Raw genomic sequence first — 24,623 nt, forward strand, 5'->3', positions numbered from 1 at the left:
TATTAGCCTTTCCTACTCTCTACTCTATAGGCATTTTCAAGTAAAATTAGAACCATTCTGACAAGAGCTTGGACTTTGGGTAGTTGTGTCAAACAGCAATGTGACCTAGGCCTGTCTATTTCATTGCTGGCCACTCAGCCACTGCTCTTTGAAATCAACAAGATTTGTCTGGCTTTTGAGGCAAGACTACGAAATCGGTGCATATTTCGCTTGACACCACGTCATATTTAAACTTGTTTTGACGCAAGAAATAGACAGCTACGTCCAACCGAAAGTGCAAGGTCATGTTATAATGGTTCTAATACCTGGCAATTTAAAAAAGTGTAAGGCAATAAAGATGATTTTTGTTTAAGGTCTTTATCTTGAAAAGTTACTGGTCAAGTTGGTATTAAGCATCACTACTTTTACATTAAGCCGAATCATAAGGATTGTTCAAAATTTTCCAAAAATAGATTTTTGTAGTAATTTCCCTTTTAAAAAAAAACAAATAATCGCTTTTTTTTCCTTAGGAAAAATGTAATGAATGGGTTATTTGAAAATAGTAGTTATATAAGAAATTCAAGTATACAAGTGTGTGATACAAGCATACGTTCTTTCAGCTATTGTTTGTGTTTTTTATTTAACAGTGGCATACAGAAGCAAATATATGAAAATACGTTTTGTTTTTACCCTTGGACAGTTTTTATTCAACCTTTCTACTGCTGTCATATGAATTTGACGATTACGTAATTCTCCATTTATGGACATTGAACCAAATTAAGGACTAGTATGTTAAAAACTTCAGAATACAAAACCCATTTTTTCTTGATCCTCTTCTTTGTAATAGATCTGCTCTAAATAATTCATTGGTAACCGTAATACCAGTCACGTTCATTCAAAACCAAATCTATGCGACATCGTATTTCCTGGATACACAGAATCAAGAATTCTGACAAATATTACCGATAGTAGAGATATGTTGTTGATCTATTTACCTTTGGTATGACTTATCAAAAAATTGACACATTAAATAAACAATAAAGGAAAGATCACTTTGCATGCATACTTGAGCGTTATCTGTAAAAGTATGTTCGTATGCAGAAGTAGGTACAGTGTACGCGGAAGGGGGCAGTCTGTCTCAACTTGTTTGATTTATCATTATCACATTTATTTATCATTATTGTAAAATCCTAATCCAGTTACTTGGACTTTATGCGTAGCGCTGGCGTTTTACGACAGTAGGTAAGCTTGATTAAACGACACAGTACTAAATGTTCTCCAGTAAAATATATTTTTAGTCTCGAAAAAATAAATTCTCGAAAAATGCGTAAACAACAGATAATATCATATCGGTTCGAGAAGTTATCAATATATGAAAATGTTTAGATCTTAGTATTCAGTTAGATGGAAATGGCATCATACCCTGGAGGATCAGTGCTTAGAACAAAAGAAACAGAAATGATGCAAGGTCAGCTCATTTTTCTCATTTAAAAAACCTTTTTATGTGAACGGTTACAATTTGATACTGTCTCATATACAGATTACTTCTTATCCGTATATATCCAAATGTTAAATTACGTTTATAATCTTATATAACATGTTAAAAATGAAACGTTTAACATGCAATTGACATTTATTGATATGTTTATTTGTAAAAATGTCCATACATGTGCTTAGAAACGAAAAGCGTATTAATGAAGGTTACCAAATGATACTAGTCACCTGAAATTACTTCGAACCTGTTTATACGTAAAAAAAAAATCAAATGTTTAACATGCAATTGCCATTTATTGATAGGGGTGAAAATGTCCATAAATTCAATTAGCAACGAAATGGACATTGGCGGACAGAGGAACCAAGCTTATGAGGAGGATTCCTGTGACTCGATTGATTCTGCAAGTGATGCTACAGACACAGAATCATCGGCTGCAGATGATTTTAGTATAGAGGAAACAAAAGAAGTCCAGTACCGCCAAACAGAACCTATATTTAAATCACCAAATCAAGAAAGGTCTGCACTTAAGCTTGAATTAGTTTCTTTAAAAAATTATATTTTTGAATATGTTTACACACATATTGTACTTCATTAAATTTATGTTTCAGGTCTGAAGCCAAGTCCTGGGATGTTTTCCGAGTAACTTCAGAAGATAACGTGTCGAGCTCTTCTATTGAATGTTGGAACGCTTGTTTTCTAATCAGCAGAATAATGTTCTCTTCTCTTCTCTTTATGTTGGTGTTTTCAACGTCCATTTTATCGAAAATGACATTTCTGTTTATGACGGCCAATATATTTCCTTCTACAACCGAAAAAAATCTGAAGACTTTAAACGGAACTTTGTCGTATACTTTAAACGCTACTGATGTGAGATGGATTTGGGGAATTCTAATTACCATTACAGCTCCCTATCTGTTTACGATACTCAAATATTTGTGGGTGCTGATGCTACAGAGAACCTGGCCAATGCAGTGGAACACCCTTGTAGTGGTATATTTCTTTTCCAACAGAAAACGGGTTGAGTTTTATAATATAATCTCTATTGTTCAAAACAGTTTCATATTTGGACTACAATCTAAGTTGTCTCTCTTTTTCAGGCACTCATCCTTGAATCACTTCATTCGATAGGATTGTGCATTTTTGTTCTAGTAGTTCTACCAAGTTTTGATCCGTTGACAGCGTGTGCCGTTTCTTTCTGTGTATGCCCAATACCTGGGATACTAAAGATTGTATTTCCTTTAAGAGAACACGACGACAAAAGCAATTTGCCAACTCGTATCCATGTTGCTCGCGTTTTGAATATACTGGCTTTTGCTGGTCAGCTAGCCTCAATTTGTCTCTGGGCCTACTATATTTATTGTTCCAAAACCAGCAACTCTCTCGTTCTCATATCACTAGTGATTTTGTCTCCAATTTTAATATCAATTTCATGGTGGGAAAACTTCATTCCGCAGTCTAGTACAGAGAGGCTTAAAACTTCTTTAAGATACACTAAAACTGAAAGTAAAATTCCATGGATTTTTCGCTTTAAAAAGAACATGAGAAGGGAGAAAGTGAGAATTGGTATCATAACCAACTTATGGAAGATAATATTGACACTTCTTGTCATGCCTGCTCTCTTATTTGGTGCAAGTTGCAAGGACGGGGATGCTTGCATTAAAACCATTTTCTTTGAGTCAACCGAGAAAGCTGAATTGAACATTGTTTATACAAATCTCACATTTGAAACTCCTCAAAAAGATAGCTGCTATTCTTACCTTCCATTTGTTGTAGCAATCATTAACGTAATGTCCAGCGTGATTTGCTATAAATGTGTCAAATCAGCCAGCAAAATCCTTGCACAAAAATTTTCGTATGCGGTTCCGGTTGTGTTATCTACGCCGGTTGTTATTGGTTTATTTTGGGGAATATATTCAGAGTTTATAACTCTGAAAATCGCAACAGATGCTCAAACTTGTGCCATTCCTTTGCCAGTTTGGGCAAGTAAAAACTATGATCCATCTTCAATGTTCAAGAATATCCAGTTCTCTTGGTCTGCTGTTTTAGCTGGGCTCTTTGGATTCTTCTCCTTTTTGATGATTTCTAATCATATATGGTCACCAGACAAGGAACGATTAATTGCTACTGACCGGTAAGTCTGACATATTGAGATAAACTATTACAGTAAGTATTCTATAATTGTGAGAATAATGTAAATGTTTTTTTCATACAGTCTTTTTGTTCGCTCATTGTATGATGGAGTGTTCCCGGATCAGTCTCTGTTTTTGAATAGAAGGAGGATTGTTAAGGAAACAAAAGCAGAAAAACATGTGAGTTGGACACCGCATTAGAATATTTCAAGCTTTAAATTTTTTTCACTTTTTAAATGCATATATGTGCATTGCTTTTACAGAAAGAAATCAAAGAGCTTCCAATACCTAATGATACTGACGAAAATTCACAAAATAAAGAGTGGTCCGAACTTAGGGAGGATGATACACCGATGATATATATGTGTGCAACAATGTGGCATGAATCAGAGGTTGAAATGGTGCAGATACTCAAGTCTATATTCAGGTAAAACATCCATTGAAATGATTGATATTTTAGTTATATGTGATTTACAAAACAGAATACTCATAGCAACTATTTTCAATGTTTTACAGACAAGATTATGACCAATGCGCTAGGAGAAATTTGCAATTAGGTCTTGGGGTTAAAGATCCTGATTACTATGAATTTGAAGGTATTGTTGATATAAAAACTTTGTTAAATAGGCTTTCAGTTAAGAAAAAACGAGTAATAGGTTCCGATACCTTCTTAAATTAATACGAAAAAAAGATTTCAAAGATTTAAATGTCCTTTATAGCACATATTTTCTTTGATGACGCCTTTGAATCCCGACAAGACAGCAATGGAATATACAAAGTCAACAGCTATGTTAAACAACTTATCGCATCGGTAGAAACTGCAGCAAGGTATTTGTTTACATTCATTTCTTATAACATTGGCATTAGATTCATCATTATTTGTTGACAACCAATTTTAGACGGTTAAACCATGAAATACGAACAGCATTGTCCAAATAAGTACAAAACATATAAATCCTTAAAACTTTTTTGTTAAACTTTAAAAATTAATGCCAAAATATATTGTCAACTGATATTATTAAAACCACAGTTTAATGCAATCTTTTGTAGATAGATTGTTTTAAAATTAGGTGGGTTTTTTTTATGTTAATACCTTTCTAGTGTAGCACACATCAATTGAATATTCAAAATCGTAACGTAATTAGGGAACATGGTAAGAATTGGCGTTGACCAAAAAACGCTATATTTTACTTTTTTAAGCTACTGTAACACCCTACACATTTTACTGATGACAAATCCGAAAAGATAATTTAGGAATAGAACATTGCATTACATGTTTATATTACATTTAATCTCCTTTGTTCTTGTCTAGATCTGTACCAGGAATATCAAAGACAATTGATCCACCTATTCGAACAAACACGCCTTATGGAGGTAGATTAGAATGGCGACTTCCGGGTGAAAACAAACTGATTGCCCATCTCAAAGACAAAACTAAAATCAGACATCGTAAAAGATGGAGTCAGGTAAAACATTGCAATATACTAGTACTAGTACAAGTTCTGCTGTAACAACTTTAACATGCAATTGGATTAAAATTGATAATTAGTTTAAATATTTTGAAGTGTTTTGTCGCTTCATTTATAATGATTTATAAATTTTAGTATTCATAGAGTGACAGTGAGAAACAAAGAAAAGTCAAACAAAAAGAGAGCAGCTGGATGGTCGGGGTTAATTTAAGACCGATTTGATCTTCTTTAGGAGAAGATTTCTGTTTAAAGATAAAGGAAAATTCTTAAATTCAAACGCTTGAATTTCTTGAATTTATGGGATTTTTCTTCACTAAATAATAAGTTATAGGCTCCCATCTTATCTTAAACTTTAGGATTTATCTGATAGGCAATTTGTTTACCAACCAGCCTCCTTAAATCTTATTTAGAACATTTCGCGTTTACAATTTTGTAGGTGATGTACATGTATTATTTTTTGGCGCATAAACTGGCAAAACTTCCTGGAAAGTCGCGGCGTCAAAAGCGAACAATTGCTGAAAACACATTCTTACTGGCCCTGGATGGCGATGTCGATTTTCAACCTAATGCTGTTCAACTGTTGGTCGACAGGATGCGAAAGAACCCCAACGTCGGTGCCGCGTGTGGCCGAATCCATCCTATCGGATCGGGTAATATTCCTTTTCTATCACTTAACAATATACCACATAGAAGTGTGAATCGTTAGTAATATTCTGTTGTTATAAATTTAAAAAGGTCCAATGGTTTGGTACCAACAATTCGAATATGCTGTTAGTCACTGGCTGCAGAAAGCAGCGGAGAACATAATGGGATGTGTGCTTTGTAGTCCGGGGTGTTTTAGTTTGTTCAGAGGTTCTGCGCTTATGGATGACAACGTCATGGCCAAGTATACAAAAGTTCCAACTGAGCCGCATCATTATGTCCAGTACGATCAAGGTATAAATTAAAACTTGTATTTTAAGGAATTGTTGTACCAATAATTGACTTAATATAGGACATTTTTGCTCATATATTTTACTTTTTCAGGAGAAGACCGATGGCTTTGCACATTGATGTTACAACAGGGTTACAAAGTCGAGTATGTGGCTGCCAGCGATGCACTGACCTATGCTCCGGAAACTTTCAATGAATTCTACAATCAGCGAAGGAGGTGGTCTCCGTCAACCATGGCTAATATCATAGATCTCTTAATGGACTGGAGGAATGTTACCCGAAAAAACGAAGACATTACTAAGATTTACATCTTGTATCAAATGTTTTTGATGATTTGTTCGATTCTGACTCCGGGTACAATTTTCCTAATGGTTCTTGGTGCAATAAGCATGGCTTTTCCGGCTATTCCTCCATTCGCAGGGATGATAGTAAATCTTATACCGGTGATTGGAATGATTATATTGTGTTTTGTTGCCAAATCAAGCACACAGGTAAAATTACACTGTAATACTATGGTGCTGATTTTTAATAACAGATGTACATTCGTTCACTAATGGTTGTTTTATTTCCTTAAAGTTGGCTTATGCAGCTGTTGTGTCCACCTGCTACTCTCTTCTGATGATGGTTGTTCTTGTTGGTATACTACTGGAGGCTGTTACAGCCGGATTATGTTCCGTCACAACACTGTTTCTTTTGTTTGTCGTTGGAGTTTTCTTCGTTTCGGCAGTTATCCATCCACAGGTAACAATTATCTATTTATCCATCTACTACCTACCTACCTACCTATCTATCTATCTATCTATCTATCTATCTATCTATCTATCTATCTATCTATCTATCTATCTATCTATCTATCTATCTATCTATCTATCATTTCATATTTGTCTTCTTTTGTACAGGAGTTTTATTGTGTTTTGCATGGGTTTCTGTATTTCCTTTCCATTCCGTCCATGTCCATGCTGTTAATGATTTATTCCCTTGGAAATTTGCATGTGGTATCCTGGGGAACACGGGAAACTAAAGAAACACCGCCACAACAAACAAACCAAGCTACAACTACAAAATCAGCCAGATCATCGACGTTGTTAGACTCGTTTGGTCTTGGTGAAGAGAAATCTGAATATTTGTTATCATGTGGAAAATTTATTAGGTATGGTTGAATTGGATTAATTTATAATCATAATACAGCTTACTGATACAGTGTGTTTGTTCTTTATTTTTTTTTAGAAAGCTGCTTTGATTTCATATTGATTATCACATATTTGATAAATTGTAAGTGTTATTTGAAACCTTAAAGATGTTGTCCAGTAAAGAGAACAGACGACAGACCATTCAGAATTATACTGGAGAGACTTGACGGCATAGAAGCTCAAATAATGAAAGATACAGAGGAGTATAAACCAGAGGAACAGAAAGAGGAAGAAAATGTTCATTTTTCAAGTCTAAGCGACATGATTGATGGACATATAGAACGAAGTATGCATCATTTATAGACATAATTATTGAGAATAGTTTCTATAGCAACTGAACTTGTTTAACACATTTTAATGTGTTTCAGGCAATCCATTATTTAACTACGAAGAGCACAAGCACATGATGAATTCTCAGACATGGATGGACGACAACGATCTAAAAAGGGGATCTGTTGCTGTACTGGACAATGAAGAAAAACTTTTTTGGGAAGAATTCATACCAAAGTATTTGAAGCCACTAGATACCGATAAAGAACATGAAAAACAGGTATTTGTTTTTGTTGACGCTTTTGTTAGCTTACCTGAGTATGACATTCTCGGGTGAATTTCGGCGTTCATCAGCATAGGTTAGGAAAAGAGGAAAATAAAGAAAATACCTCTAAAGATGTTATTTCTAAAATTGGATTGGAAGAACAGAGGTAGGGATGGGGATCGGTGAAAAAGAAAAATTAATTTGAGGAAAAAATATGAAGAGAAAGTAGTATGAAACATTTTTTCTTTAAAAAAGATGTAATCCTGAGAGTCATAAAGAGGTCATACGTGGGGAAGTCCCATTTCACATTAGAAAAACCTAGAAAAAAATCATAGAGGCAGATATCTGTTAAATTTAACGGATTGCATTCTACTTCTGGAAATGAATTCAAATATAAACAAATGGAATCAGAAAGAACTACTTTTGATCGGAAGGGACATCTTCAACGTAGAATCACATATTAAAAAAGTCACAAAAAGTTAATAAATGCTCTAATCAAAGAATCTATATTAAAAATTGCTAAAAAAAAAAAAAACAGGCTTCAATTTTCTTCATACTAAAATCTTTTAAGGTCAGAGATAGGCAACTATTTACAAGAATATAATCGTACTAATTTGATTTTCAGTGTTCTTCACATTTTTTGTCTATTTTCAGATGCACCAAGGTTTGATTGAACTTAGGAACAAAGTTTGTCTCGCTTTCCTGTTGATGAACGCACTCTTTGTTACAATTGTTTACGTCTTAACAGAAGTGAATGCAAATACTAAACATGCACTTTCCGTTAAACTGCCCTGCACTGTCTCAGAGGGGCCACCTGGTCGAGGATATATAGAACCAATATCATTCGCTTTTACGGCAATATTTGGAATCATGTTATTCTTGCAATTCATTTGCATGCTTATGCATCGAATGTCGACATTTGTTCACATTGTTGCTTCAAACAAGTTAGACTGGAAAAGGAAACTAATTGCTGGGATAACTGCTCAGACTGAAGTTCCAACTGACATTGGAGTCGAAGATGGGTTGGAAATTGTTAAAGGACTTCAAGCCGTGAAGGAAGACGATACAATATCTATTGCTTCAGTGGATACCACCTTCAGTGAAGATTCCTATAAACGTACGGAAAACAAGAGCAGAGACATGTGGAAAAGATACACTAAGCGACTGAGGGAACAAACACAACAACAAACACAACCACAAGAATTACGTGTACAATTTGCAAAGAATTTGTCTAAATTTACCAAAGCTTTAGAAGAAGGGGATGACGCGAGCACACGGGGAATGCAAGAGGAAAATAATGCTGTTCTTTATGAACAGAAAATATCTGGGGTTAAACGGCTTCTAAAAGATAGATTTAATAGAAAAACACTTGCCGCGGTCAGAACGATTGCTGAAAATCAACAAAGAACTAGTGAGATAAAAAGAAGAGCAACAGCTCTGAATAGAAAGAGAATTGTTCAAAGTCGTTGGCAAGCCATTGAAGAGAAAATAAGACTAACCCAAGAAATTGATAAAGGTGTTACTAGTTATCCCGATAGGCCTACTAAAGTTGGTTTCGCGGCAGTGACCAAAGCTGCTTTGGCCCAGGAGAAAAGGAGACGCCTTGAGGAGGGAGAAGAAGTCCAAGAAACAAGCATCAGTGAAACCACATTCAAGAAACCGTACAAAAAATTAGACCATGATGAGAAAGATAATAATGAACAAAGTGAGGACAACACGCAACGTCAACCTGATCCTGAAAATCAAAGAGAAATTTTGTTAGACATTGAAGAGAAGGGGACTGATGAAGAAGACTCAATTTCAAATTCCCAGAAGAAAGAAGAAAGTAAGGATGAGCAAGATGCATCCGTCGAAGTAACTAATTTTTAACGTTCATCGGCTTTAAATATCATTATGAAATATTGACAACACATCAGCATCATTAAAATTTTTAGAACATCAAAAAACTTGTAACTGGTAATAGTTATTTTTATTATGTAAATATTTTGTTATAAAATAAAGATTAAAGATGTAAGATGTATTAAGTTTGAGAATTTGAAAACAAAAAATAACATGTTACTCATAACTTGAAAAATAGCTAATATGAAATAAAAATCATCAAGATATGCATTAAAACTTTTTTTTAAAATTCGGTATTGAATTATATTGACATGAATAACGAAAAAAAATGTATTCAAACAATTTTCGACTTTGTACTTGGAACAAACAAAAAATCCAGATATGATTTGCAAATACATATATAGATTAACAAGAAAATGTTCCAGTCATGTTGACATATCATATGTATATAAATATCACGTGTCTGTAACGTCAACAGAAATGACAGATAAGATTATATAAAATGATATGGCTTGATATAATAATTTGGGGAAATACCACAAGCTGCAACGAAGGAAAGAAAATATCATAAAACAAAGGTTAGGTGATGACATATATTTTCTCGATTATCAGTATTTTATAAAACGAGATAAACCAAAATAAATCAAGATAAAGTCGTAAAAAATGATAACCTTTCAGTGTATGATATATTTGTATGATTAAATTACAGGCATGAAGCACATATATACATTGATCTATATTGGGATTTTTAGAACAGCTTATTGAAGCCCTGAGGACCGGGGTATTTTTAAATAAGAATTTAATGTGTTTTAGTGATATTGAGATTTTAAAATCCTATTAAAAGTGCTCCGTTTTCGTCTTTTATCATCTTTATAAGAAGAATAGTTCTATATCAAGATTATGAGAAAAAAATTAAATTTTAAAACACACACACATATTTTATTTATATATATATATATATATATATATATATATATATATATATATATATATATATATATATATATAATTTTCTTTACAAAATGAAAGTTCATAGCTTAAAACTTCTGATGGTCAATTTATTGACCTCCAACCTTGTTGAACTAAATCATTATCGCTTGATAAATGTCAAGAAAGCGATTGTCGACTCAATAAAAAAAAATAAAAGTGATAAAAAATGTTAAATCAAAGAAGTCAATATTTTGAATGATTTACTGAATGCAATTACAAAACACAATAAGATTAATATGATACATGTATATTATGCTTCTGATTATGGACATGTAGATTTTACCGCTTATTTGAAAGAGTTTACACTGAACATGAAACAAGCATATTGGCGAATTCAATGCTTTCTGTTTGCCAAGCTTGAAACCAGACTTTATATGCATGTGAAGTCAAAATAAAAGTGACATTAGATCAAACTCCCAGTAAACAAAGTAAGATGGTTTGAACATAATTTGTACATCTGTTGGTGTGTTTACTTGCTTGAATGGATTGTCAAGGACTTGAAAAGAGCAAATTTAAAACATATTTTAGGCTATTATTGATCATATATGGGTAAAGAAAGATTAAAAATTTACGTCATGAGGATTTTTTTTGTTTATTATCTCTTATTTTAAGCAAATATGATTAAAACTTATTGCATTGGTAATATATATATATATATATATATATATATATATATATATATATATATATATATATATATATATATATATATATATATATATACCGCCTTAAATAACATTTTCTGAATCAAAACTATAAGAATTCTTTTGTAATCAATTACCCGAAGGCCTTGAACTTTTCTTTTAAAAATATGATAATATTATTAGTTTAAAGTGAAATGATGTTTCAGACAAGATTAAACTAACGTTGCTACAATACAAGTAAGGGAAATCTACGCGAACCTCTCCTTGATTATCAGAAAATTATTAAAATGAATGATTTTTTTTAAAAATGCTATATATTGCTATATTTAAGTAGATGTACCTGTAATAATGTACCCCCCCCCCCCTTTTTCGGGGGGGGGGGGGGGGGGGCTATCTTTTTTTATTTCCAGAAAACGTCAAATGAAAATATCAGGAGCGGGCTACATGTAAATACGTTACTGCAGCTATTATATATGGTTTTACAATAATTCAATATCAAAACTTATAAACGAACATATCCATTCAGCTTTATCATAATTTAAAGAAGATAATGAGCCTAGTATAATAAGACATGTTACCTGATAATAAACCAAAAGTATTCCCATAAACTGCAGACTTGTGCTAGCTACTGTTTTGTCTTTGGTTCGTCCTTTTAAAAAGTCCTGCTCATCGGAACTCGACATTAAAAAAAAAAATGTTTTCACATACCTCTGCAAGCTGGCTTCGTTCGGATGTGATGTCGAAATGAGATTTAAAACTGAATTCTACAATCTCTGTTAAAAAATAAAATAACTGTCAAAAACTTCAATCATTCATAATTTTATTTTCATTGACCTTTCTATTTACAGGTATAAGAAAATAAATATGGTGTTGAAGACAACAGTGTGCATTCATCAATCGTACAATATCTTTTCACACGTGGTTTATAAAATATTACTGTAATAACAATAAAATTGAAGTTAAAAATATGCTTAAGATCCTTTGAACATGCATATATAGTATTTCTTTATTCGGAAGCATTTACACTTGTTTGGCACATATCAGTTACAATCTTTAACATCAATTTGTTTTACTGTGTCAAAGCAAAACAGAAAAAAATATTGCTATCACCATGGATAAAACAGTTGTATAAATGTCTAGGAAATCAAACATTGTAGGCATTAGCTGTCTATTGAAAAAACTGTCTATATTCTGAAGTATACCTATGATGTTTTAACTAAGCTACAAATAATCGTCTGCTGAACATCATCAAATAATGAATTGAAATGAAGCTGAGATTTTTTCTTTTCTTTTAAAAATCTTCATTAATTTAGAAAGCTAGACAAAACATATCTAAGACACATGAGCTACGTATCATTTAATTGTAACATTTAAATGTCAAATAAATTCAAAGAGAATCTAATATAATTAAATTATAGAAGAGTTATATGACCAAACGTTTTTTTTTTGTCACAAATATAATAAATGTAAGGTACAATTCATTGGGATATGCAGAAGAGAGGTTTTGAAATTTTCCTGATACATGGCATAAATATTTCAGCTTCACATTCCTCTGAATACGCATTCACATGTAGTTACTGTTTTCCCTAATTAGATGATATATTAGTACATCTATAAGTATTGACTGGGTTTTTTTCAGTATTACTAATACATAGGTCAATATGACGAAATGAATTTTCCACATTTTGTTAAGAATCCAACATACATGTATTTCACATTTGCAAAGCCAATAAAAAGGTGTGTAAGTTGCCAATTCTAATACTCGGGAAAAATATTTCATAGTTTCACATGGATATTACACAAAATGATTAAAACAAACATAAACGTGATTGAGACAAATGGTGCACCATGATATGATGTATATACTATATAGATCTATTACATGTATATACACACATGAAGATTTTGAACACAATATTCTTCACAAAACGATACTTTTATCACAATTTATATGTCACATGTTTCCAATTGAAGGCACTTAATCAAAGGACAAGGAATGTTTGTTGAATTATTTTTCTCTCTAACAGATCCCAATCACAATGTGATGTTATAATGGAGACTGCATTCAATGTAATAAATTCAACTGAAAGCATGTGAATACAAGTTATAAATTCATCAAGATAAAATACATTTTTTAAATTATGTCACATTTTTTGAAAATAAAAATGTATACATGTAGCATGTTATGTCAGAAGCATAATAAGTTGGCTTATTTTGAGATTTTATACCAAATCAACAAAATTCCGCTTGTGAATATTTGAAAAGCGGGAAAATTTGTTAAATTTGCAAAATTTCAAGTGACAAAATAAATTATACACTCTAATTACATAATTACTTCAAAAATATGTTTGAGAAAAAGCTTTTAACTTTTGGTATTTTTTGCCTAAAAATAAAATGTATATTTTATTGCTACTAATATCTGATTTTTGATTCTGTAAAATTTTACAGGAGTCTTTTCCATTCAATAACCTCCATTATCACATTTATAGATTGAAACTTTTAAAAAGAGGCAAAAGTGTAACACTATTTCATTGATAAACAAAAGCATCATTTGATATAACATTAGAGTTTGAAAAAAGTCAATATTATAAATATCTGTCTTTTAGAAAATAAAATACAACCATATTGCAGTAAAAGACAACAAATATTAATAAATTAAGTTAAAATATTTAGCAAGAAATAGGTACACACAAAAAAAACAGTGGATGATTATCATGAGCATCGATACCACCATTCACAGGCAAGACAAAATAGCCAATAGCACATAAAACACGAGTACCTCCATACCAGTACAATGGAAACAAAGGATCTTTGTAGGATTTTACATGTAAATAAGATTAAATCTTAGGTTTACATATAAGTTTAAATTCATCACACAAGGTTTTTTCATCACCAGATCTTGAAACTAAGGTGGAAAAGACCCCTCATTTTTTTGGATCAAGAATTATTCATTCCTACATGTATGTACATGAAATGGGATATTCTTTATATTATATCACATGCTATTAACCTTGACTTATCCTCAGAATTTTCACAATACATTTAACTATTTAGAAAATCAAGATTTTTATCCTTGTGTCAGAATAGCTATAGGAACCTCCATATATTCTTAATTTTTTTTATATTTTCATCTTGTTGGAGTAGAGACTCACATGCAATTTGATGTACAAAACTTTGTACTGGCCTTATTTAACTGGATATTAAAATCAACAGTCATTTGAATAAAAAGTATTTTCAAACTTGAATTAATTAAAATATACTGTATTACATTCGACTGACTAGATAGGTAGATTCTATATGTTCAGTGACTAAGTCCTACTTTAATTATTGCTACAAATAATACTGTGCATTGTTTGATATATACATGTACATAATAATATTACATGACATTGTTTAAAAATAAGCATCATCAGATCATCAACACATAGAAAGTACCCAAATCTAAAAAAATATATCAATGTTAAAATTTGTCACATCACCCTTGTAGAACATAAAAAAAAGGAACTCTTTGTTAAAACCTAATCTTGCGTTTTATCAGAGTTCGTCATGGTCTAATGGATTTCTATCAGCTTCAGGCTGCTGAAACATAAGAATACAACACATTACATGAATTACCAAAATCTGCTACATTTTACTAGCACTTTGTCTACACTGGGTAAAAATTTAGTCACATTTCAAAAAATCAGAAATTAGATTAAATATTGCATGCTACATTTTTTATGAAGTTGTAGTTTTGATATTTCCCCTGCATGTACTGAGTGGAAAGGGAAAGGGATAAATATGTTTAAATTACAAGCATGTTCAGATGTTTTTGTACCTGCTCTGAAACTTCTGGAAGGATTTCATGAAGATAATCTAAAAGTTCCTGTGCTTCATATATCTCTATGTCTTCACCAAAAGGATGCTACAATCAAACAGTTCACAAAATCATCTAACAAATTTTTATTTGAAAGACAAAAAAGTTTTAGACATTTCTATAACTCTATACCTGTGCATCTTGGGAATCAAATCAAACATTTAAAAAATCATCAAAGAAGCAAAATTTTATAACTTTACCTGTGCATCCTGGCCAGGATAGATTCCCCTATAAAGTCTGATGGAGGGATAGCCAGATAGACCAACTTGCTGGCAAAGTCCCTGGTCCCTATCACAGTTCACTTTCCCAAAATTTACACGTCCTTTTAATTTCTGCAATGATCAAAACAAAAATAGAAAATACAACGTACAAGTAAAAGTGGTTAATATTTTTGCAGTAACAAAATAAATGTAAAAACAACACGGGGAAAAAAAAAGAGACTTACTTTGGCTACTAGCTCAATCTTGGGCCTGAACATATGACAATGGTTGCACCATGGAGCATAAAAGTCAATCAGCCATGGTTTTGAACTTCTTAACACATTCCAGTAAAAGTTATTGTTATTAATGTCTTCGAGGTTAGATGGCACTAAATTTGATTCAAACATCCATGCCATAATAGCTGTGGCATCTCTAGCCCAATTGTTGTAAGGACTGCAAAATACAGTTTAAATAGCTATTATAGTCATTTCAATTGATTTCAAAACACAACCAACTAAGGTTTAGAATTAAACAGGGAACAATGTATTGTTAAAATAAACTTGTATTAATGTAATAACTAATATACGACAAAAATACGCAATAAAAGGGCAATACACATATAGCTGTAAACTTAACTATACAATACTTTGTACTTCAACTACTGTAGATTCCTTATTTCACGCGAGTACTTGATTCCGCGATTCAATGGTTTTCCATCAAATTGCGAGAACATAAAATCGCGAATGCAGAAATTTTATCATAGTTTCATGTAGTTGACATATGTTCGAAAATTAAAAGCGAGATTTTAAAATTTGCAAGACAGGCTTCTCGCGATTTTATGCGGATATTAATTCCTCAGGTTTAATTAGGAATTTACAGTAACTAACTTTATGTGACAATTAATTAAATACATGGGTTACATACTGGAACTGAGAAAAGCCCTGTTCACTTTTGCTGTACAATCTTATGGTGGGGTAAGAGTTGACATTCTCAGAGCCACACAGGTCTCCATGGGCCTGACAATCCACCTGGCCAACTTTAACTCCATCAAAGTCTCGTAACATCTAAAAGTTAAAAAATATCAAATGTACATGTTCATATTTTTATTACCCTTAAGTTAGTTTTTCTTGAATATTTGTTAAATTAATATCATGCAGTAGATCATAATCATAATAGAAGCAGTCTTATCTACTGGAAATATAATTATGTACATGTATTATCACGTGAATGTATAATTTTTTTGGTTTTGAATCAAGTGCAACTAAAAATATCAGTGGTTTGCTTGACCAGATATTGCTGCGATAATTGTACCTTGGCCAGTTTCCTCCACTGTGGGGCTAGCTGCTGGCAGGGACCACACCACGGAGCAAAGAAGTCCACAAACCAGCGAGTGTCCTTGTCTGCTCCATGTACAAGCTGTGTGAACTTCTCTCTGTCTAGAACTACCACTGGAGGACTCAATGTGTCCTACAATGTACAACAGCCCATTCAGTCGTCAAACGGCCTTGTATCACTTCTTTCTTTGCATGAATATATGCATGAACTTTACTCTTACAAATTCTATTTTTTAAGATAACATATAACAGTATTTTTTTAGTGTTGTGTTATGTTTTGCTTATAGCTTTGTGGTATTAACTCAAAGGAAAAACATAAATCACAAAAAATGTATTTAAAATTATTCATATATTTCCTCTAATTTACAACATAAAAAATATAAAATTACAAATTTACCTATTTTTTAATCAAAATGCAATAAATTGCACCACAGAAAGACAAACCAGTTCTGTATGTGGTATATATATTTACCTGTATGAATTCCAGGATATGGTAGGAGTCATGGTGGCCATGGTATTGATGAGGAACAGACTGGTTGTAGAAAATGGTGGTGGGGTACGACCGAATATTATACTGAAAAATTTGTAAAAATGTAGAATAGTGAAAGCAACAATTGACATGATTATTTGGATCAAAATTAATCATTTATAGTACATGTAAATGAAATAAAGATAATTGTGGAGGTTTTTTCACTCACCACTTGACAAAGGTCTCCATGAATGGTACAGTCCACTGTTCCAAAGTTGACTCCACCGTTGTAATCCCGTGCAGCCTTTCTGAACTCTGGTAACAGTCTCATGCAGGGGGGACACCACTGCAAATGCAGCATTTTAATAATCGGAATGTAATACATGTACATGCACACGCATACACACTGTTCATGAAAGCTACTATGCATTGAAATTGAAAACAAATTTTCCTCTCTTTTGTAACCACCCTTCCTTTAAAATTGACCTGTACCTAGAGAGAGAACTTACAGGTGCAAAGAAGTCCACAAACCAGGGTTCCCTGCTATCAGGCCCGACTTTGCTGGGGTTGAAGTCATCAGGACCCAGGGAGACCAGCTTAGTTCCAGCACTGTCTCTGGCAAAAGCAGACACATCATGTGCTGTTGCTCTTCCTTAAATTAAAAAAAAAAATCTTCAATTTGATTTTGCTTTCTTCACTATTGTACAGTGAAACATGCTTACAGCAAGATCAAAGAATACAAGTCATTTAATTAAATACAGGTCAATTAATAAGCATTAAGAAGCAAATGGTACCATAATAAATCTCATATCCTCCACTTCTTTTGAAGACATAAAATGCTGGGAATTTGTTGACATGAAGCTTTCTGCAGATTTCCCAAAGTTTTCTGCAATTGACTCGTCCTACCTAGTGCATAAATTAAATAATTAATGACTTGATGAATTTAAATCTGGGAAAATTCTACTGTCTCAAATTATCTTTCTTCATGCACAATTGTGTCTGTGCAAATTCAAGACGTAGCGAAACAGTTTGAAAATGAGGTGAAAATAACCCTGTTAACAGTAGATATTATGCTATAAATTATCAGCGAATGAATCAACTGACCCTGAACTCTGGCAGCATGGCGGGTAGTTTCCTGAACTCGATATCCTGATGTTCCTCATCATCCACAAAATGGATCAACCAGTCCTTCTCCTGTCCCTTTGTCATCTTCCTTATTATGTTCTAAAATAACAAATGATATTATAATACTTACATGGTAAATACTGATATCTGATTGGTTAAGATGCAGTTTGTAATCTGTTCTATTACCCTCAGCGTTAGCAACACACTTGGCAATGGGTAACACAATGAATTGTTACAAATGCATAAATTATGCACGTACTGTTCCCCGGAGAATCAAAAAATGTGAATAAATAATAAACATAAAAGCTGTAAAGTTTTTATTAAAATTAAGACATTCAGTATAATAAAATAAATAGTGACTGTTTGGGAGGATAACAGTTGAAATTGACACCCCTCAAAAACCATTGTCAACCTCTGTTTCTGTCAGCTGACAATGGTTTTCCCAGGGGTGTCAATTTCAACTTTTGCCCTCCCGAACAGGCACTATTTATATATCGCTAACTTCACCAAAGTTTCATAATAATTTGATTCATGAAATTTGGATTTTTCCAAAATTTAGATTCAATTACAGAGTGAACTACATGCAGGTCAGATGAAGGAGTAAAAGTGCAAAATATGTGGTCATGCAAGCATTAAATTGTGGGCAAAGAGAAAAGAAAGTCAGTCGAGACAGACATGACATCATATTTTCATTTCACAAACCAGAACTATGCTATTAATAATAACAAAATTCAAGTATTAACCTGTATTCATTAGACATAAAACATTTCTCACCTCAAATACATCCTTGTTGAGATTTTGAACATCTGGGAGCTGAGACATCACCTGGAAAGCTATTTCTTGGGGATCTGCTCCAGAGATTTCCTTTATGAACAGAAATATACACATCTTATGATTCTTATCTATTTCAATGATAGATATTTACCAATTTTCTTGATTATCCATTATGTGTTTGATTTTAAAAGAAAAGGGAGACAACAAGTGAAACAAAGATACTGACAGAAACTAATTATAAAACAGAATACTGTGGCTAACTTACAATGCTGTTATCTTTCTCCACACCCTCTGTTCCGTAGTAGATAATCCCATGCTCCCTGCCTAGTTTGTCACACAGGTCTTCATTGTGTTTACATCTCAGTGTTCCAAAGTTCACCACATCTGACTAAAGTATTGAGAAGTACACATTAAAGTTGTAACATTTCAAAACTTTCTCACAATATCATCAATATCCATAGTTTACAGGCAATGACAGTGTTATACTTACCAGAATGGCCGCCAGCTTCAGTCTGTTAGTTCTTGATAAACATGCTTAAAAAAAAACAACCAAAATTATGATTACCTGTATAAGTACTTAACAATGCATATAAACACAATATTTGAATATCTAGTGAATGATTTTTTAGCATTAGAGGATAATTTTTTCCTAATATTCTACCTATATCTTTAAATCTATTTGCTTTGGTAAAATTTGCATACAACCAATTACTGCTAAAGAACAATTTTTCCTTGATGCACTTGCTGGTTAATTAGCATGAAATTAAATAAATAAAATTTTTCTTCCATCACAACACAATGTTTTTTAATCTGATACTGAAACAAAATACTAAAAGAACTTTACCTACCTTCTTCTCCACAGAATGCAATCATCCATGGTTTCTCTGATCGCTCATCCAAAGACTTCTGAAAATTTCCATCCCACAATTCAATCACCTCTGCCTTGACAAACTTTAAGGCATGCTTGACAAGATCACGGTTTTCTCTGCTGCCATGGTATTTCTCTCTCTATGAAATTGAAACAAAAAAAGTTTCAGAAATATGATGGTTCATTTGTTACATGTATATGTATTTCAAGACAGAAATAAACAAAAAAAATCAGAATTGCACCTAAACTGATTTTGAGCTATTTAGATTCAATGTGGCAGAGGGTGAATTTTACATGTATGTTGCAAATAAGAACTCTGTTACCACAACTGTATCTGGGTGAATTAAAGACAGGGCGAAACTGTTTGCAAGTGAAATAGGGCGAAAATTACACAGGGCGAAAATAACCCTGTATACAGTTATATGAATACTTACAGCTGGGAACATAACGAGTGACGGGAAGGAGTGGATGCCGTTTTGTCGACAGAGCATGAAGTCGTCCTCACAGTTGACAGCTCCGATACGTATAACCCCCTCCAATTCCTTAGCAACCTCCCTCCACTGTCAAAAAGAACATTTAAATCATGTGCCATTTTGCCTCTCTTTCACCTCATTAAACAAAAGTTTATATATTAAAATTTTATTTCAAATTCATTGTATGTTGCAGCTTGCAAACACAGGAAGTTTTCTCTATGTGTCTTGTTTGAGATAAATGTCAAATAACCATACCCATTATTTTCTATGGGCAGATTAAAAATTCACTTTTTGACATTTGGAAATCAAATTCCATAATCTTAAGTTGAATACCGATCATAACAGTTCATGCTGCTTTAAGATGAAAGCTTTGTCTTATTGTTATGAATTATAGAATTGATAATATAAACCCTCATTAAAACCAAGCATCATTTTAATTAAAGTAAAAAATATAAACCTACAAATGCATGTATACAGCATGTCAAGTGTTTAATAATTTTCTCAATTTCAATTTGAATTTCGCAATGTACAAATTTATCAAAGGCTTTCTAAGAATTGCTTGTGATGAGCAAACTTTCTAGGTATTTCAGAATATGTACAAAATACATCAGTTATATATTGTTACAAGGGTGAACAGATTGCTTACAGTTGGAGCCAGTTCGTGACAGTGTGAACAGTGAGGCGAGTAGAAGTTGATAAACCAAATGTCCTCTGTACCATCCACTGATTGCTCTGCAAAACAATGATGTACATGCATGTTGAATATATAATACAGATCTAAAAAATTAATAATGTACACTTACAGTATATGTTTCTTAATTTTAATTCACCTTTTCATCTTCAATTTGTAGCATGAATAGCTTTGTATCTAAATATTTAAACTCTTCTATCATAAACTGATCTTGTGCATCAAGATATCAACATACCAAAATCTGAACGACTTAGAGTGATTATTTCTTGGTCATCATCATATATTCCTGAAATGAGAGAAAAAATTTTGTTTTCAGTAGAATAAAATATGAAAACAACTGATCATACAATGTTTTAAAAAATCTCATTCTTATGAATTATAGGAATAAGTCATCTCTGACATAAATACAAATGCTCCTTAATTGCATTTAGAATGAACACTGTTTAACAATTTGCTAATTTCGATGACCGAGTTTGAAATTGAAAGCATGAAAAGATAAAATTTTCTACCAAATTCCTCATTGTAAAAGTGCCAGCTCTCATATTGCCCTCCTCCGTGGAAGTCCTCCTTTAGCCCCTCCTCTCCATGCATGTCGTATTTCTTCCGTAAATCCTCATCCTTCAGGACCTCATAGGCACGTGTTATTTTTAGGAAGTTGTCATGGGCTTTAGAATCTTCCTACAAACAGAGGAGATAAAACAAAATTTTACCAAATATTACAAATTAAGGTTTAAAGTACTGTAACTAACTTTGAATCACCATGACTTTATTTGGTTACTGAATAGTATTACATCTATTGAATTATTTTACATGCACCTAAAACAAAAAATTATAATTGAGTCCTCACCGGGTTCTTATCTGGATGTTTGGTTATAGCAAGCTTCTTAAAGGCTTTCCGGATTTCTTTGGTTGTTGCAGATCTCTCTACCCCCAACAGCAGATAGAAATCCTCCCCGGCCAGTACCCCCAACAAAGCCACCAGACACCAGACCAAGATTCTCATACAGTGCATTGTTCCGATCTCTGTGCCTACAAAAGGAAAAGGATCTAGATACCAGTTTTATATCAAATAAATAAACCGCCTGTACCAGACAATGTCATGCAATGACTGTGAAGGTAACTTTTATAACTAAAATATTTGCATATTTTGTGAAATAAAAGTAGATTAAATCACAATCAAATGTAAGCAGTAGTTATTCAAGTCTAAGAGCAGATATTCAAGTATGCTGTCCTGAGTATAATCAAATTTACAATATCAATATAAACTACATGTACATACATGGAACGATCATGATAAATTTGAATTATGATATATTTGTAATTAAAAAAAAAATAATTAAATCCTATATTAACTAACTTTTTGACGGTTATTAAGGTCGGGTGTTTTTTTAAAACAAAATTGTAACCCACAAAATCAATTAATCCATTACTATAAGTTGAAAAATATAATGCTTAACCATGGGTATGTTGATGTTGAAAAATATTATAACTTTACAAACATGTAAGCATAAAAACTGTACTTTCTTGGGATCTCTGCTTCTACAGAAATATCAAGGGTACCAATCAAATTTATTCAGACTCAATCTTAGAATTGAACTATTGTAAAATCATTAGACAATATACAATTATGGATCTTTGAGGAGGAGGGGTCAATAAAACATCAATTTTTCACACAATAAGCACTTGATCTCCTTTCAAAAAATACATATTCGCTTTATATACATACAAAAAAATATTTAAGGAAGTTTTTGCTGAGATTGGGATCATTTCCATTATGCAATGCCTGTAAATATTTGATCCATCCTAATTAAGGTTAATTATAAAATGTTTTGATCCATGCTTAATTCCCTGTCTCAAAATAATCCTCAAATACATGTACGGTACATGTATTACGAAGTGGCATTCCTAAAGTTGATTAAAAAAAAAATAATTTACAGGGCACATTACATAAGTTTTAAAACATTCCACGGATTTATTACCTCTGGGCCAGTATATGTTAATGGATAACAGGTCTGTTAAATGTTAATCCAGGAAGTGGATATAATTTTTTTTTTTTTAGCAATTTCATGAGTTGCTGCATGCGTGTTTTATTCTTCCAATAATGTGTCTGAAGCCACTAGTCACCTTAGTCATACATTTACTAGTTTCTTCTGAAAAAATATCGACCGAGCCCTCATATGTTTCAGATAGTCATATGTTCCCCAGAGTCAATTTTCACCTTAGTTTAATTTATACCCAAAAATGACATCATTTTTATTCTTTACAACACTGGATATACAGAATATCCCTGTGTCCTTATATACATCTTCAGCGCACAAGTTATTGTATTGTATTGCAAAGGTTTAAATCACACAATTGCTCAAGAGACTGATAAAAAAAGTATTTTTCAGTATTATTTAAAGTCATTTAAATTGCCTAAAATCCTAACTACCGGTATATATATTAAGTAAACACATTATCTAAACTATAGTTTTTTGTCTGGTAATATATGTACTTCTGATTGCGTTTGTTCATGCTAAAATTATCAAATAACTATGCAAATTTTTTTTTAGTATCAAAGCCATGAAACACTATAAATTAAGCGCTTTCTGAAATATAAATGTACTGTAACTAATATAATCATACAAATTATGGAATTGTATTGTGATTAAGTGATGATATGTATACATATATAATGTAATAGTTGAATGGTATAAGTTGAATGAAAGCTTTAAAAACCATTGAAAATATTGTAATTTATATTCATATGGTTATGTCACTTTTATTTTAACTACCGGTATTTTGAATAAATTTGATGATGAATTATACTATTGAAAACATGTGACTCGATCTCATCTTCATTGGTCAAATATGTGGCATCAATTAAGTCAATTTTGTATACAGTATTTACACCTAGAAACTGCATATAATGATGACTTTTCTTAGTATCGTCGATTTTCAATGCTATGTCTGAGGTTAAAAATATTGTGATCTATACACATGCTAAATATATTTAAGTGACAAACAATAGGGGTATTATAGTGTTTAGTGCATGAATGTGATTGTTAGACTATCCATGCAAAACCCATGACACCAGGAATGAGGATGCAACTGTTCATTTTGATCTCTCACTTGTACATGCATCCTAGGCAGATTTTTAATACCAAGCTTCAAAGTTTTATAAAAGGAAAAAAAGGCAAGATAATATCAAAGAGTTTGAAAGTGAAATTAGAATATAACTACGTATACAGTGTATGATTGCTTCTTACTGAAAAGCCATTAGTCCAATCTCAAGACATTATTAGTGTTGCACTTTATATCATTTTTGAAACATTATCCAATATCTTAAGTTAACATTTACCCGTTTAACTTAAGAAGTTTATGCAGATTGCGTTTTTAGTGAAAGTTTAATCAGATACCTCTGGTTTAATGAAATTCGTTTCATTCTCACGTAGGGAAGTACATCTGCAGCTGTATAAGATGCGCTATAAAACATTCAATTCCTTTACCTACCCTTTTCATTCACCTTTCACTCCGTGACGTTTCTCCAACTTGCCATTGATTAGATAAAGTTACATGTGGGTGACAGCTGTAGTAAATGTCAACACGTGTAACTACGCATGCGCAAATGGTAATCGTACTGCAAGCATT

At 32.4% G+C, this 24,623-nt stretch overlaps 2 protein-coding genes across 4 annotated transcripts; one reads left to right on the forward strand and one right to left on the reverse strand.

The window, feature by feature from the left end:
• Positions 1-1,327: 1,327 nt before the first annotated feature.
• On the forward strand, positions 1,328-9,765 carry LOC128191809 (chitin synthase chs-2-like). The gene is made up of 17 exons (XM_052864116.1): positions 1,328-1,447; positions 1,777-1,990; positions 2,083-2,464; positions 2,572-3,605; positions 3,687-3,783; positions 3,867-4,030; positions 4,120-4,199; positions 4,323-4,431; positions 4,916-5,069; positions 5,509-5,722; positions 5,808-6,008; positions 6,099-6,496; positions 6,582-6,746; positions 6,905-7,155; positions 7,303-7,481; positions 7,564-7,745; positions 8,385-9,765. The coding sequence occupies exons 1-17, from the start codon at positions 1,384-1,386 to the stop codon at positions 9,597-9,599; spliced, it is 5,103 nt and encodes a 1,700-aa protein (XP_052720076.1). The 5' UTR covers positions 1,328-1,383; the 3' UTR covers positions 9,600-9,765.
• A 2,245-nt stretch (positions 9,766-12,010) lies between these two features.
• Positions 12,011-24,593, reverse strand: LOC128156015 (dnaJ homolog subfamily C member 10-like). Of its 3 annotated transcripts, none has more exons than XM_052817969.1 (21): positions 24,486-24,593; positions 21,841-22,022; positions 21,503-21,671; positions 21,229-21,279; positions 20,949-21,034; positions 20,264-20,389; positions 19,810-19,969; positions 19,452-19,495; positions 19,227-19,349; positions 18,962-19,051; positions 18,167-18,286; positions 17,857-17,968; positions 17,572-17,714; positions 17,292-17,408; positions 17,066-17,167; positions 16,571-16,726; positions 16,184-16,323; positions 15,505-15,712; positions 15,260-15,391; positions 15,021-15,107; positions 12,011-14,779 (listed from the first exon to the last, which is right to left on the reverse strand). In XM_052817969.1, the coding sequence occupies exons 2-21, from the start codon at positions 22,003-22,005 to the stop codon at positions 14,738-14,740; spliced, it is 2,373 nt and encodes a 790-aa protein (XP_052673929.1). In that variant the 5' UTR covers positions 22,006-22,022; positions 24,486-24,593; the 3' UTR covers positions 12,011-14,737. The 3 variants fall into 3 exon arrangements, with proteins under 3 accessions (XP_052673929.1, XP_052673927.1, XP_052673928.1); XM_052817967.1 differs by having other exon boundaries at positions 12,011-14,782; XM_052817968.1 differs by having other exon boundaries at positions 12,011-14,782; positions 24,499-24,568.
• Positions 24,594-24,623: the final 30 nt, after the last annotated feature.

This window comes from Crassostrea angulata, chromosome 7 (genome assembly GCF_025612915.1).
Source record: "Crassostrea angulata isolate pt1a10 chromosome 7, ASM2561291v2, whole genome shotgun sequence".
In the NCBI taxonomy this organism is placed as follows: Eukaryota; Metazoa; Mollusca; class Bivalvia; order Ostreida; family Ostreidae; genus Magallana; species Magallana angulata.